The 13,536-nt window shown below is 38.6% G+C and overlaps 1 protein-coding gene across 4 annotated transcripts in view; it reads right to left on the reverse strand.

Moving 5' to 3' along the window:
* Positions 1-3,763: 3,763 nt before the first annotated feature.
* The window catches only part of SOCS6 (suppressor of cytokine signaling 6), a 39,587-nt gene continuing 29,814 nt past the window's right edge, over positions 3,764-13,536 (reverse strand). For all 4 annotated transcript variants that reach the window (XM_047766972.1, XM_047766969.1, XM_047766971.1 and 1 more), the window contains one exon: positions 3,764-6,338. In XM_047766972.1, the coding sequence (XP_047622928.1) occupies positions 4,602-6,209 (1,608 nt within the window). In that variant the 5' untranslated portion in view covers positions 6,210-6,338 and the 3' untranslated portion in view covers positions 3,764-4,601. The remainder of the gene's footprint in view (positions 6,339-13,536) is intronic.

Here is a 13,536-nt window from a genome sequence, read left to right on the forward strand (position 1 = left end):
CTTTAAAATCATATAATGAAATTCAGTGGCTATCAAAAATCATTCTTGTCTAGGCAAGTATTTCTAAATGACTTCTACACAAAGCACCTTGATAATTCAGATCTATTTCTATGAAATTCTGTTAATACAGGATATGTCTTTTAAAATGTCACAATCCTAACATTTTCTCTTTGGCCCTAACATTCCTCTGGTGAGGTTTCATTACTGTGATAATTTTAATTAGTCTTTGTTTTGCAGATGTTCGAACTCAGAGGCTTTAGGATATTAGCAACATTGGCTGATTCCTAATTTGTCTGATGTCTCCTCTTAGTGACACCACTCCACTTTCCCCTTGTCACTAAAATTTGTTGGCCTCTACACTCCAGTCTCTGCCCAGTTTATGGGACATCCAGATACTGTCTATACTAATTAAAATCAAACTCTGCACCTGGTTATTAAATAGACTACAAGGCAGATCTTGTGAATGGAATTTTTATTTACACATTGTATCTAGAAGCAGATACATAAATTCTTATACGATCAATTTCCAAAAATGTGCAAGAAATTACTATAATTTGTTTACAAACCAAAACACATATTAAAATCAATGAACTTTGGATAATTCATTCTGTGGTGTTCTCAGTACAAATGGTACACACCTGATTTGAAACATACAGAAAAAGTGTAAACTACAGCAATCTGGATTGCAAGTATTAATTCCATGGCACTCCAACAACTATAAAATTTCTTTAACCCAACATGTATACGTATTACAAAATTCTATAAGAATTTTTCATCATCTCTGGATGTAGAGTTTGGGTCACTTTTCAGAAACAGCAACTACACATTCGCCATGTTATGATTAATAAAAAGGATGTTTATAAAAAGTCCTCTTTACAGGATTAAAAAAGTATTAAATCAAATTTGTGATTACTAACGTACCAATACTTTAATTTAGAATTTTAAAGTCATTTACAGAACTGGCGATTGTTCCTTATTATAGAGTTTTCAACAAAACTATCTATTGCTGGTAGTGTGATTTCATTTTCGAATTAAGACTTCATATTTGATGAAAAGCCATGAAGATTTGAAATATGTTACTTTGAATCATTTGTAAAGCAAATATCTCTCATATACAATGTGAAATGTACAATGTTCAAAATTGGCATTTCTGAAAGCATTGTTAAGAAAGATATTTAGACTGGCAGCACTAGCAGAGATACTGCATATAACCTAGGTAAGATTTCAGTGACTTTTATCCTGTTTCAGTAATACTGGCTCAAGAATGATCATGTATACACTTGTGTTTTATTTCTTATATGCAAATGATTTAGTCTTTTGGCACAAGATTTTCTTCAAGAGCAAGATGGTTGCCCAGTGTAGCTGATTTTCTTAAACTATTTTTAATTCTATGATCATTTCCTGTGGTATTTTTTGACCTTTTAAAACTCTCAGATTACTGCACCAAATAGAGAACAGTTTTTTTCAAGAGATAATTTTTCTTTCTATGCTTTCTATGTACTTCCTATGCTTTGCTACGCTTTATCAAAATGCGTAATGGTGTCCTAGTAAGCCTGGAAACAGCTCCTGATTTCTATCATGTTTCTGTGATGAGATATTTGATTTAGAAAAAAAACAACTTTGATGCAATTATTATGGCAAAAGAATACAGTTTTCTTGCCTTCAGCTCAGATTTTTAGAAGCACATACTTAAGAAATCACGCACAGGTAGTATCCATGTTATCTAAGCCACCACTCAACAGAATCCAGAAACTTACCCAAACTGTATCTAGACTAAACTACAGGATGAAGATCTATCTCTTTTTTTCCCCTGTTTTTAACCAGACTGTTTCCATTTCCTATAAAGCCAATCCTTCACATTATGTTGTGCTGCCTATGCCAAAAAGTTCTCTGAACAAAAGCAGACAATATTGTAATATTCCTTTGTTTGTCAACTTCTTGGCAGACTTTTATTTTTTATCAATATACTATCAGACTCTAGCTATTTGAAATGGGATTAGAATAGGGCATTATAAAGGATTTTATTTATGGATATACAAAAGCACATTAAAATGTGGCTTTGTGAATTAGAACAGTATCAAGACTTGCCCTCCATAAAGACACAAAATACAATTTCAAGAACACTTAGATGGAAATCAGAATGATCTTAACTTGGAACCAAATGGTTAGATCTTAAACACATGGTCTCATGAGGAAAGCGTGGGGAACAGACTACGCCCACATAAGACAGGGTTCAGGGCAGTCCAAAGACCTCTGTGCACCATGATCTCACAAAGAGTACATGTAAATGCTTCTAGAAACACAGAGAAGCCATCTCAACATTTATTATTAATACACAGTGACTCTGTGACAATACCTGCCATCTAATATAGATGCACAGGGACTTTTAACTCACCCTAGATATATTTTAAATTGTTTAAAAATAAATAGTTTTGCAAAAAAAATAGTTTAAATGTCTTGCATTAATTTGATAACAAGTTTACAACTCTGTTAATAGTTCTTAATCCAAATAGCTTATAATGAACATTTAAATTATATTATTACAGTATACTCCATATTCCATCTTATTAGGTGAAAACATCAGAAAAAGAAAGAGGAGTCTTAGTAACAAGGTACAATCAATATTCCACCAAAATTAAGTACCTTTTCCCCTTTAAGTCAAAATACCATAACACAGATATTACGGCACTGTGCCTTTTCTTGGTAACTCTCAGTTCTGACTCTAAAAAACAAATAGAAAAAAAAATGGGGATACTGATATGTCTGAATTAACAAAGCTATTAAATTTGACCTAAGATCTTTACTCTTGTTTTTAAATGGGGGTCAGAGATAGGAAAACTGAGGAACAAAGAAAGAGACGTCTACATTACATATTTCATCTGAGAGGGAAACATATTTCTTTTAAAGTTATATAGCTAGAAACATCTTCTGGATGGGGCAATTCCAAAACACTAAAGAATCATACAATGAATAAACACTGCATTTCAAAATAACTCAAAAGTATTGGAGATGACACACTCCCCCCCTCAAAGGACTGAATCAAGTCCTTTGATGCCACTTTACTTAAGACTTAGTGAAATGAAAAAGAAACAAATAGAAAACCTATTTTTAGGGGAGTTCCTGATGAGGCTCAGTGGTTATAAACCCGACTAGTATCAATGAGGACATGGGTACAATCCCTGACCTCGATCAGCGGGTTAAGGATTTGGCGTTGCCATGAGTTGTGGTGTAGGTTGCAGACATGGCTGGGATCCAGCATTCCTGTGGCTGTGGTGTAGGCCAGTGGCTACAGCTCTGATTCAACCCCTGCCTGGGAATCTCCACAAGTTCAGCCCTAAAAAAAAGACAAAAAAAAAAGGAAAAAAAAGAAAACCTATTTTTAAATGGCAGTATATATGGCAGGCAAACACTTACATGTACTTGATACAGCTTTAATATTTTTCTTACATGGTGCTCCACAATTTTTCAACTAAAATCATTGGGTTTTTTTGGTTTTGGTTTTGTTTTGGTGGGGGGGAAGGAAGGGTCAAATCTAGCACATCTTAATAGCGACTACATAAAAAAAATATATAAACCCAACTTTAAAACAGTGTTTTCTTTCTATTTAAACTTTAATGTTGAGAGAATCTAGTCCATTTTATGGAAATTTCTACATCAAATTCACCCAAGAAAATGTTGACTAAGCTAAAGAAATCACAGATAAAACATTTTACCAAAGGTAAGAATAGATAACACAAAAATTCCTTATCACAGGAAGCTATGATCATCTAGTATTTCTTTAATAATAATAATAGTTCTAGTTCCATAGATCTTTATATTTTATGCCAATTTGTACCAGAGTTTAATGACAGAAAAGGCAACGATTTCTAAGTTGGTGGTATATATTTCTTTACAATTTTTTAATGTAAGGCCATTTATTAAAACAGACAAACCACAAGATAAACATGAAGGCAACAGAAAAATTCAACTTCTCACAACCAAAAATAACAGCATAACCTTAAAAATAATTTAGAAATGAGTGTTGTAAAAGATATGTTGCAGTTCTGCATTCCATTACCCAAGGTCATGTCAGTTCATAATTCTAAATAAATCTTTCAATAGCATGAAATTAAAAATCATTTTCAGTGTAGGTGTAAATTCTGTGATTAATCATACGGCAATGTTTACTCAACACTATTTTTGAAAATGGGCCACTGAAAGAGATACAACAATGTTCACTGTGTAAGTTTCATTCACCTTTACTTAGGGTTGAATACACATGAAATGTGCTTTTTAATGCATAAAAATCACAGTGGATAGCAGCAAAGGACTGGGGGTGGGTGGGTAAGGAGAATCTGATCATTCACATTGATTATTCTGCACATTGATGAAAGATAATTCACACTTCTGAAACCTCAAGACTTCCTTTCTTAAAGAACCAAAATAAACCCAAGACACCTTGTGGACACTTCCCCACCCCTAAAGAACTGATTACTCTTTCACACATACAACTGAAATAGTATGGCAGCAAAAGATTTTGATAGCAATGAGAAGTCTGTAAACTGTATTTCAATCTCTTTTTCTTACTCCCAAAGTGCAAGATGCAGGGTTCCCATCATCTTTCAGTAGTGCTTCTCCTGTAAATAATCCTTCATTTTGTTTGGCAAAGGCAGTTTCTGGATCAGGTCTATTCTGGTGTACTGACGTATAACAAAACGACACAGGTACTGCAGGGAGCGCACCTGCATGAACCGCGACACGGGGTTGGTCAGTCTCACTGGGTACGTTGCAGAGCCAGGCAACCGAGACCTTGAATAACAAAAGGCCCCATTTTCAGAGTCCCTGATTGAGTGTTCAATTAGGTCCACTATCGACGTGTGTCCTTCCACATCCGGTTGTTCATAAAAGCTAAACCTACCATTTGAATGTTCAATTCTAGTGTGAAGGGTTTTGCCATGGGAGCGAAAGCTCAAGCTTAAAAGGTAACGGTCATCAGAACTGTCCCGAACAAGAAAAGAACCATCTGGCACATTTGCCAGCTTCCCTTCCGCCTCCCAGCGTGTGATTGGTCCCCAGTACCATCCTTGTTTTGCAAGTTTTTTCAGCTCCTCTGTAAGGCTTGTCACAACCATGGGGCCACTACTCTGTACTGAGTCATAAACTCTTGCAACCCCAGGAGCAGAGTTAGGATCGAAATTCAAGTGACAGCGCACACTCTCGGCCACGTGGGCGTCTGTGCCCGCGAGCCCGCCAAAATTCCTTTGGATCTGATTTGTCTGCAGGGGAGGTAGCAATGGTGAGAGTGGAGGGACGTCATCGTGACTCGCTCTCGGGCTCTGCAACACGACTCCCGTGGTGCCGATCAGCAAGCCATTCACCGACTGGTCCACAAAGATCTCCGGGGCCACAACCAGGTCCTGGTCTACCTGATTCTCGTCCTCGGGGAAGGAGCCCCCTCCCGCCGGCGGGGGCAGGGCGGAGACCTCCATGGGGGAGGAGCTGTCTAGACAATAGCTGCGCGGTCCTTCCAGAGGGTACATGCCCTCCTCCAAAGGCACAGTGTACTGAATGTAGTCCTGAGGCACGAGTCCGATAACGACAGGCACATGTTCGTCCAGGTGGAGACGCAGGTCCCCGTCCTGAGACTCGGAACTCTTGAGCGAGTTCGTCTGTTCTTGGCACGCGGTGTCGGCCTGGAGGTCATGGAAGTCCTTGCGCACGCCGTTCAAGGCTGGGCCGGGGCTGGATGCATGGACCAGGGCCTTGACCCTCACCTCCATCTTGATGCATGTCTCCTCCGAGGCAGTGGGGCGCAGCGGCCAGGGCGTGGGGCTGTAGTGGTGGCTGCGCAGCGAGGTGGACCTCATGGGCCTCTGCGCCCTCACATCTTTGAAGACCAGGGGCGCCGAGGCAGAGGAAAAGGTGTCCTCGTCCGCAGAGCCTCCGGAGGGCCCGCCACCCTTGCCCTTCTGCTTCTGTTTCGCAGAAAGTCGTCTTTTTAGCGTACCCATTAGGCTTTCGCTTTTTGATCTATTCTTTCCGCCTTTTTCATCTTCACTGTTGATGTCACAGCTGGCCATATCCTTCCCATAGCAGCTACCGAATAAGGAATCCTCTTTTCCGAAGTCACCGGCTAGAGATGGCTGTTGTACTACCATGAAATCCGTTTCTTCTTTACTTTTACTCAGGTTGAAAGATTTCCGGAAGGTTTTAAGACTGATTTTCTTCATTCTGACTAGTTATGTAATCCACAGGGATCAATTTCTCTCTGGAATATTATCCTCAGACATCTGGGGAGGCTGCACACAATGCTGCATCTGTGTATTTTTCCAGCTTCATTTTCCCTTTGAAGCCATTTTCTAAAGAAATAAAATAAAACAATATTTTTTAAAAAGTTCACATTAAAAAATATTTCCACAAAAAAGCTGTATTTTATACAGTGTTAATCCTTTAGCTTCTGAACAAGGACAGCGAAGTATGTTTGTAAGAAGGTAAATTCAGCCAGGACAGGGATTTTCTTCCATTTCAAAGAGCACAGATCACTGCCTACTATGTAACCACCATTTAACAAATGTTTGATAATGCCTAAAGAACAAATGCTAATCTACCTCTTTTTGTACCTTCCTTTGGTTTCATTCTAATGATGGGTCGGTGCTCTTGTCCTTCCTAACACAGCTATGACAAAGCCACACATCCTCTCACACTGACTCTCAGCTCCTGGCCTCTGCCAGCCATCAGCCTGTGTCCACAAATGGCCAACACCCAACAAAGAAGGTACCACCTCCATAAAAGCCTGATTCTTCAACAACCTATACATATTTTTAAATATTTAAACATCTATAAAAATGAAAGGAATTCCGTAATTTGTGATCAATTATCTGATCTGAGAGAAGCCTAGAAATGTTCTTCTACACCGGTGAGTTCAGTGAGAACAGGGCCCATATGCCTTCCGGTTTCCAGTGAAGCTGAGAGAGCAGAGGGGTACTCTCCCCTCCAAAGAACACCCATTAATAAGACCAGTGTGTACCTATTTGGAAGAAGATTATGAAATATATTTCCAGAATTATTATTTTTCCTTTTATAAAAAAATTTCCCACATCAATTTTTACTTCTATATCCAGAAATATATTTTCTAAACTTTTTTTTTTTGTATACTATTCCATCACTGAAATAAGATTTTAATTCTGTAAAGACCTTCTATAGGTCATTTGCAAAGATAAAAATTTGGCCCCATAAGGTCATATTAATTGATCACAGTAATACTGCTTTGTAAGGACACTGCTATTTAAACTACATACACATGTTTTATATCTTCTATGGCCATGTTGTGCTGTGTCTGCAGTCATCGCAGTGTAATGTCATAACAAGATGATTAGTTTGACCTTGAGCAAAATCCTAATAAAACTAAGAGCAAGATTCTGGTCTCCCCACCTATCCATTTAGCACTACTCAGTTTTTTGGCGAAGACCACAACCCTAACCTTGATGACATGCCCTAATTCACTGTACATTTATTAAGCCCCTACTACATACCCACCACTATGTCCTAATATGCAAGTTAATAAATTATTTATGGTCTTAAAATCCAGCAGGAGAGATCTATGAATGGGTAAGTTGTAATACAAACCCATTAATAATACAGCAGTAATAACATGGTAGGAGTTGAGAAGAGAGAGACCTTACAAATGTTTACTTCAGTTTAGATAGGATTTGGTTACTGTGTAAATAAAACATGCATGATGTCATTTCTAGTAAAAAACCACTCAGATCAGACAACCTGTCTAGGGATCAGCAATATCATCTCTATAATGGAAGGAGCAATTTTATTTTATTTTATTATTTTTTTTTGTCTTTTGTCTTTTTTTGTTGTTGTTGTTGTTGTTGTTGTTGTTGCTATTTCTTGGGCCGCTCCCGCGGCATATGGAGGTTCCCAGGCTAGGGGTTGAATCGGAGCTGCAGCCACTGGCCTACGCCAGAGCCACAGCAAAGCGGGATCCGAGCCGCGTCTGCAACCTACACCACAGCTCACGGCAACGCCGGATCGTTAACCCACTGAGCAAGGGCAGGGACCGAACCCGCAAATGGTTCCTAGTCAGATTCGTTAACCACTGCGCCACGACGGGAACTCCGGAAGGAGCAATTTTAGAAAGCTGGTCATATACTATATTTTTAAGCACGTTGTGAAATATAAAAGAGTGTAACTATCTACAGCACCTGTTAGCTTTAAGCATTATATAAAGATGTATATTAGATGACTCACTATCCAAGTACTATTATCTGTTGCCCAAGCATAAAGATGTAACCTTTAGGCTAAGTTAGTAATGTATACAATTTGCTTGACAAAATATGACCACTCATAAACATGAGATAGATAATATAATGACAATACACTTTAGCTGGCAAGTCACTCCTTCTGAATAGACAGTAAAGGCTTTGTACTCAAGCAAGACAGATACCAATATTTAATCTTTTTTGACAAAAATAAGAAGCCATGTGAGTTCCTGCTGTGGCTCAGCGGGTTACGAACCCAACTAGTATCCATAAGGATGCAGGTTTGATCCCTGGCCCAGCTCAGTGGGTTAAGGATCTGGCATTGCCATGTGCTATATGTAGGTTGCAGATGGATTTGGCATTGCTATGGCTGTCGTATAGGCTAGCAGTTGCAGCTCTGATTTGACTGCCTAGCCTGGGAATTTCCATATGCAGCAGGTGTGGCCCTAAAAAAAAAAAGAAATACGAATTCATGCACTGTGGCTGCAACAGATACATTTGTAAATGTAAAATTATCATGAAATGGAATTTAGATATTTTGTTGATATTATGATTATGATTATGAATTACTATCTGCCATTAGAAAGTAGCTGATATAAAATGTAAGTAAAGGAAAATAATCTGTTCACCTGGGAATAAAACTTTGTTTAAATTATGTCGAAATCTTAAAAGGTCAACAAGTAAGAAAAAAATAAATGGAAACAGTAGGAGACAAAATCCTGCATCACAGAAATAAACAGTAAGTAAAAATGAACAAGTGGCTTTCTGGTAAAATTCAACATGATGTGTTTATATCATGTGAGCTCAATCTATGGGCCTTGTAGATAAGGTAACCCCAGACCCCAAGTGGCTCATCCTGAAGCTATCAACCAAGGACTCCACCCTAACTTGCCACACGTTGTATTTACACATTTCCTATAGAAAAATTTAGGGCAAAAATATCTTCATAAAAATCTGAACATTACATGTTCATATTCCTACATGATAATATGAAGTTATTTAAATGCTTCAAACTCAGATACAAATTCTACTGCAACTAATATTTCAAAATAATATAATTTTTAATATTAAAAATGTGTACATGGTGGGTATATTTGTAGAAATTTTTGTAAATACAAAAACCATCGCATGGAGTTCCCAGTGGTTAACGAATCCAAGTAGGAACCATGAGGTTGATCCCTGGCCTCGCTCAGTGGGTCAAGGATCCGGCATTGCTGTGAGCTGTGGTGTGGGTCGCAGACACAGCTTGGATTCCGTGTTGCTGTGGCTCTGGCGTAGGCCAGCTAGATCCAAGCCTGGAAGCCTCCAATGCCATGGGTGCAGCCCTAGAAAAGACAAAAAAAAAAAAAGAAACACTATTACACATGGAAGCCAACCCATGAATATATGGCATCCTGACACATGACAGAGGGCAAACCCATGGGAAAAGGACACTACTACTACTTCATTGAAAATTTAAGTTTAGTTAGAATGAAATATAAGTATCTTTAAAACCTTCTAAAGTAGGTGGGAGATGGGATTAAGATGGTGGAATAGAAGGAATGGAGCTCAACTTCTCTAAAAACAACAAAATTTACAACTAAATGCTGAGCAATCTTCAACCAAATGGACTGGAAACTTTCAAAAAGATATCCTACTCCAAAAGACAAAGAGGAGGCCACATCAAGAGGTATGAGGGGCGATTACACAGTATTAGCAACCCCATACCTCCCGGGTGGGAAGCCCCACAGACTGAAAACTAATTGGTTCACAGAGACTCACCTACAAGAGTGAGAGTTCTGAGCCCCACATCAAACTCCCACGTGTGAGGATCTGGCACTGGGAGAAAGAGCCCCCGGAGCACCTGGCATTGAAGGCCAGCAGGGCCTGTGCACAAGAGCTCCACAGGACTGGGGGAAACAAAGACCCCATTCTTAAAAAGAACACACAGACTTTCACGTGCACTGGCTCCCAGGGCAAAGCAAAGTCTCCATAGGAATCTGGGTCAAAACTGACCACAGTTCTTGGAGGACATCCTGGGAAAAGAGGAGTGAATGTGGCTTGTTGTGACGGAGGGGACATTGAAAACAAAGCTCTTGGGAATATCAGCAGCCATGCCTTTCTCTGGAGGTGGCCATTTTGGGAAAATCTGGCCCCCCCCATCAACACTGAGAAGCCCCAGGGCAAACAACAACCCAGGCGGGATCACAGCCCCACCCCTCAGTAAACAGGCTACCTAAAGACCCCTCAGGCACACAGCTGCCTCTAATCCATCCAGAGACTAAGCCCCACCCACCAGAGGGATAGGAATCAGCTCCACCAACCAGTGGGCAAGCATCAGTCCCTCCCATCAGGAAGCCTACAGCAAGCCCCCATACTGACTTCAGCCACGGGGGGCAGACATCAGAAGTAAGAGAGGCTACAACTCTATTTATTATCTGTAAGAAGGTCACCACACCAAAAACCTATAAAAATGAAAAGACAGAGAACTATAACTCAGATGAGGGAGAAAGGAAAAATCCCAGAAAATCAGCTAAGCCATGAGGAGATTCTCAGCCTCCAGGAGAAAGACTTTAGATTGTTGATGCTGAAGATGATGCAAGACATTGGAAATAAACTGGAGGCGAAGATGGATAATTTACAGGAAACACTGACCAAAGAGATACAAGATGTAAAACTTAGGCAAGATGAGATGCAAAATACAATAACTGAAATAAAAAACTCACTAGAAGCAGATAACAGCAGAATACAGGAGGGAGAAGAACGAATAAGTGAGGTGGAGGACAGATTAGTGGAAATTACACTTGCAGAACACAAAAGAGAAAAAAGATTGAAAACAAATGAAGAGAGTCTCAGAGAACTCTGGGACAATATTAAACGCACCAACATCCGTATTATAGGGGTGCCAGAAGGAGAAGAGAGAGAGAAAGGGAGAGAAAAAATATTCGAAGAGATAATAGCCAAAAACTTCCCTAACATGGGAAAAGAACCACTCACTCAAATCCAGGAAGTGCAATGAGTACCATATAAAATAAAACCAAGCAGGAATACCCCAAGACACATATTAATCAAACTGACCAAAATTAAAGACCAAGAGAAAATCCTGAAAGCAGCTAGGGAAAAAAAGTAACATACAAGGAAACCCCAATAAAGTTATTGGCAGATTTTTCAGCAGAAACCCTGCAGGCCAGAAGAGAGTGGCATGATATACTTAACGTGATGAAAGGAAAAAACCTCCAACCAAGATTACTCTACCCAGCAAGGCTCATTCAGATTTGAAGGAGAAATCAAAAGCTTCACAGATAAGCAAAAGCTAAGACAATTCAGCAACACTAAACCAGCTTTACTACTAATACCAAAGGAACTTCTCTAGGCAGAAAGGAAAAGGCCGCAACCAGAAACACAAATATCACAATGACAAGGCTCACCAGTAAAGGTATATATACAGTAAAGATACGAAATCATCCATGAACAATTGTGCCACCAAAATCAGAAATCATGAGAAGAGGTGGGTACAAATGCAGGACACTGGAGATGCACTTGCAATTAAGAGACCAACAACTTCAAACAATCTATATATATAGACTCATATCAAAACTTCAGAATAACTGCAAACCAAAAATCTACAATCTATCAATTGTAGATTGAGTTGAAAAATCAACTCAAATACAACACTAAAGATAATCATCAAACCACAAGAGCAAAAGAGAACAAGAGAAGAAAGGAAGAAAAAAGAGCAACAAAATCAAATCCAAAGCAATTAAAAAAATGGCAATAAAAACACACATATCAATTATTACCTTAAATATTAATGGACTAAACTCCACAACCAAAAGACATAGACTGGCTGTATGGATACAAAAACAAGACCCATATATATGCTGTCTTCAAGAGACCCACTTCACTTCTAGGGACACATACAAATTGAAAGTGAGAGGATGGAAGAAAATATTCCATGCAAACGGGAATCAAAAGAAAGTTGGAGTAGCAATACTCATATCAGACAAAATAGACTTTAAAATGAAGAATATTTTAAGGGACAAGGAAGGGCATTACATAATGATCAAAGAATCAATCCAAGAAAATATAACAATTTTAAACATCTACACGCCCAACATAGGTTCACCACAGTATATAAGGCAACTGCTGACAACCTTAAAAGGACAAATCAACAGTAACACAATCATAGTTGGGGACTTTAACACCCCACTTACAGCAATGGACAGATCATCCAGACAGAAAATCAATAAGGAAACACAGGCCCTGAATGAAGCACTAGACCAGTTGGACTTAATAGATACTTATAGGACATTCCATCCAAAAGCAAGAGAATACACATTCTTCTCAAGTGCACATGGAACATTCTCTAAGATTGATCACACCCTGGGCTACAAATCAAACCTCGGTAACTTTAAGAAAATTGAAATTATATCAAGCATCTTTTCCAACCAAAATGCTATATGACCAGAAATCAACAAGAAAAAAACTGCAAAAAATACAAACACATGGCAACTCAACAACATGCTACTAAACAATCAATGGATCACTGAAGAAATCAAAGAGGAAATAAAAAGGTACCTAGAAGCAAATGACAACAAAGACAGGACATTCCAAAACCTATGGGATGCAGCAATAGCTGTTCTAAGAGGAAAGTTTATAGCAATACAAGCCCACTTCAGGAAACAAGAAAAAGCTCTAATAAACAAGCTAACTTTACATCTAAAGCAGCTCAAGAGAGAAGAACAGACAAGACTTAAAGTTAGTAGAAGGAAAGAAATCATAAAGATCAGAGCAGAAATCAATGAAATAGAAACAAAGAAAACTGTAGAAATGATCAATGAAACAAAAAGCTAGTTCTTTGAAAAGATCAACAAAATTGATAAACACTTAGCCAGACTTATCAAGAAAAGAGAGGACTCAAATCAATAAAATTAGAAATGAAAAAGGAGAAATAACAACAGACACCACAGAAATACAAAAAATACAAACTATATGCAACTATATACCAATAAAACGGACAACCTAGAAGAAATGGACAAATTCTTGGAAAGGTACAATCTTCCGAGACTAAACCAAGATGAAATAGAAAAGATCAACAGACCAATCACAAGAACTGAAATTGAAAATGGGATTAAAAAACTTCCAACAAACAAAAATCCAGGACCAGATGGCGTCACAGGCGAATTCTATCAAACATTTAGAGAAGAGCTAACACCTCTCCTTCTGAAACTATTCCAAAAAATTACAGAGGAAGGGATACTACCAAACTAATTCTATAAGGCCACCATCATCTTGATACCAAAACCAG

The sequence above is a fragment of the Phacochoerus africanus genome, chromosome 2 (assembly GCF_016906955.1).
Source record: "Phacochoerus africanus isolate WHEZ1 chromosome 2, ROS_Pafr_v1, whole genome shotgun sequence".
NCBI classification, from domain to species: domain Eukaryota; kingdom Metazoa; phylum Chordata; class Mammalia; order Artiodactyla; family Suidae; genus Phacochoerus; species Phacochoerus africanus.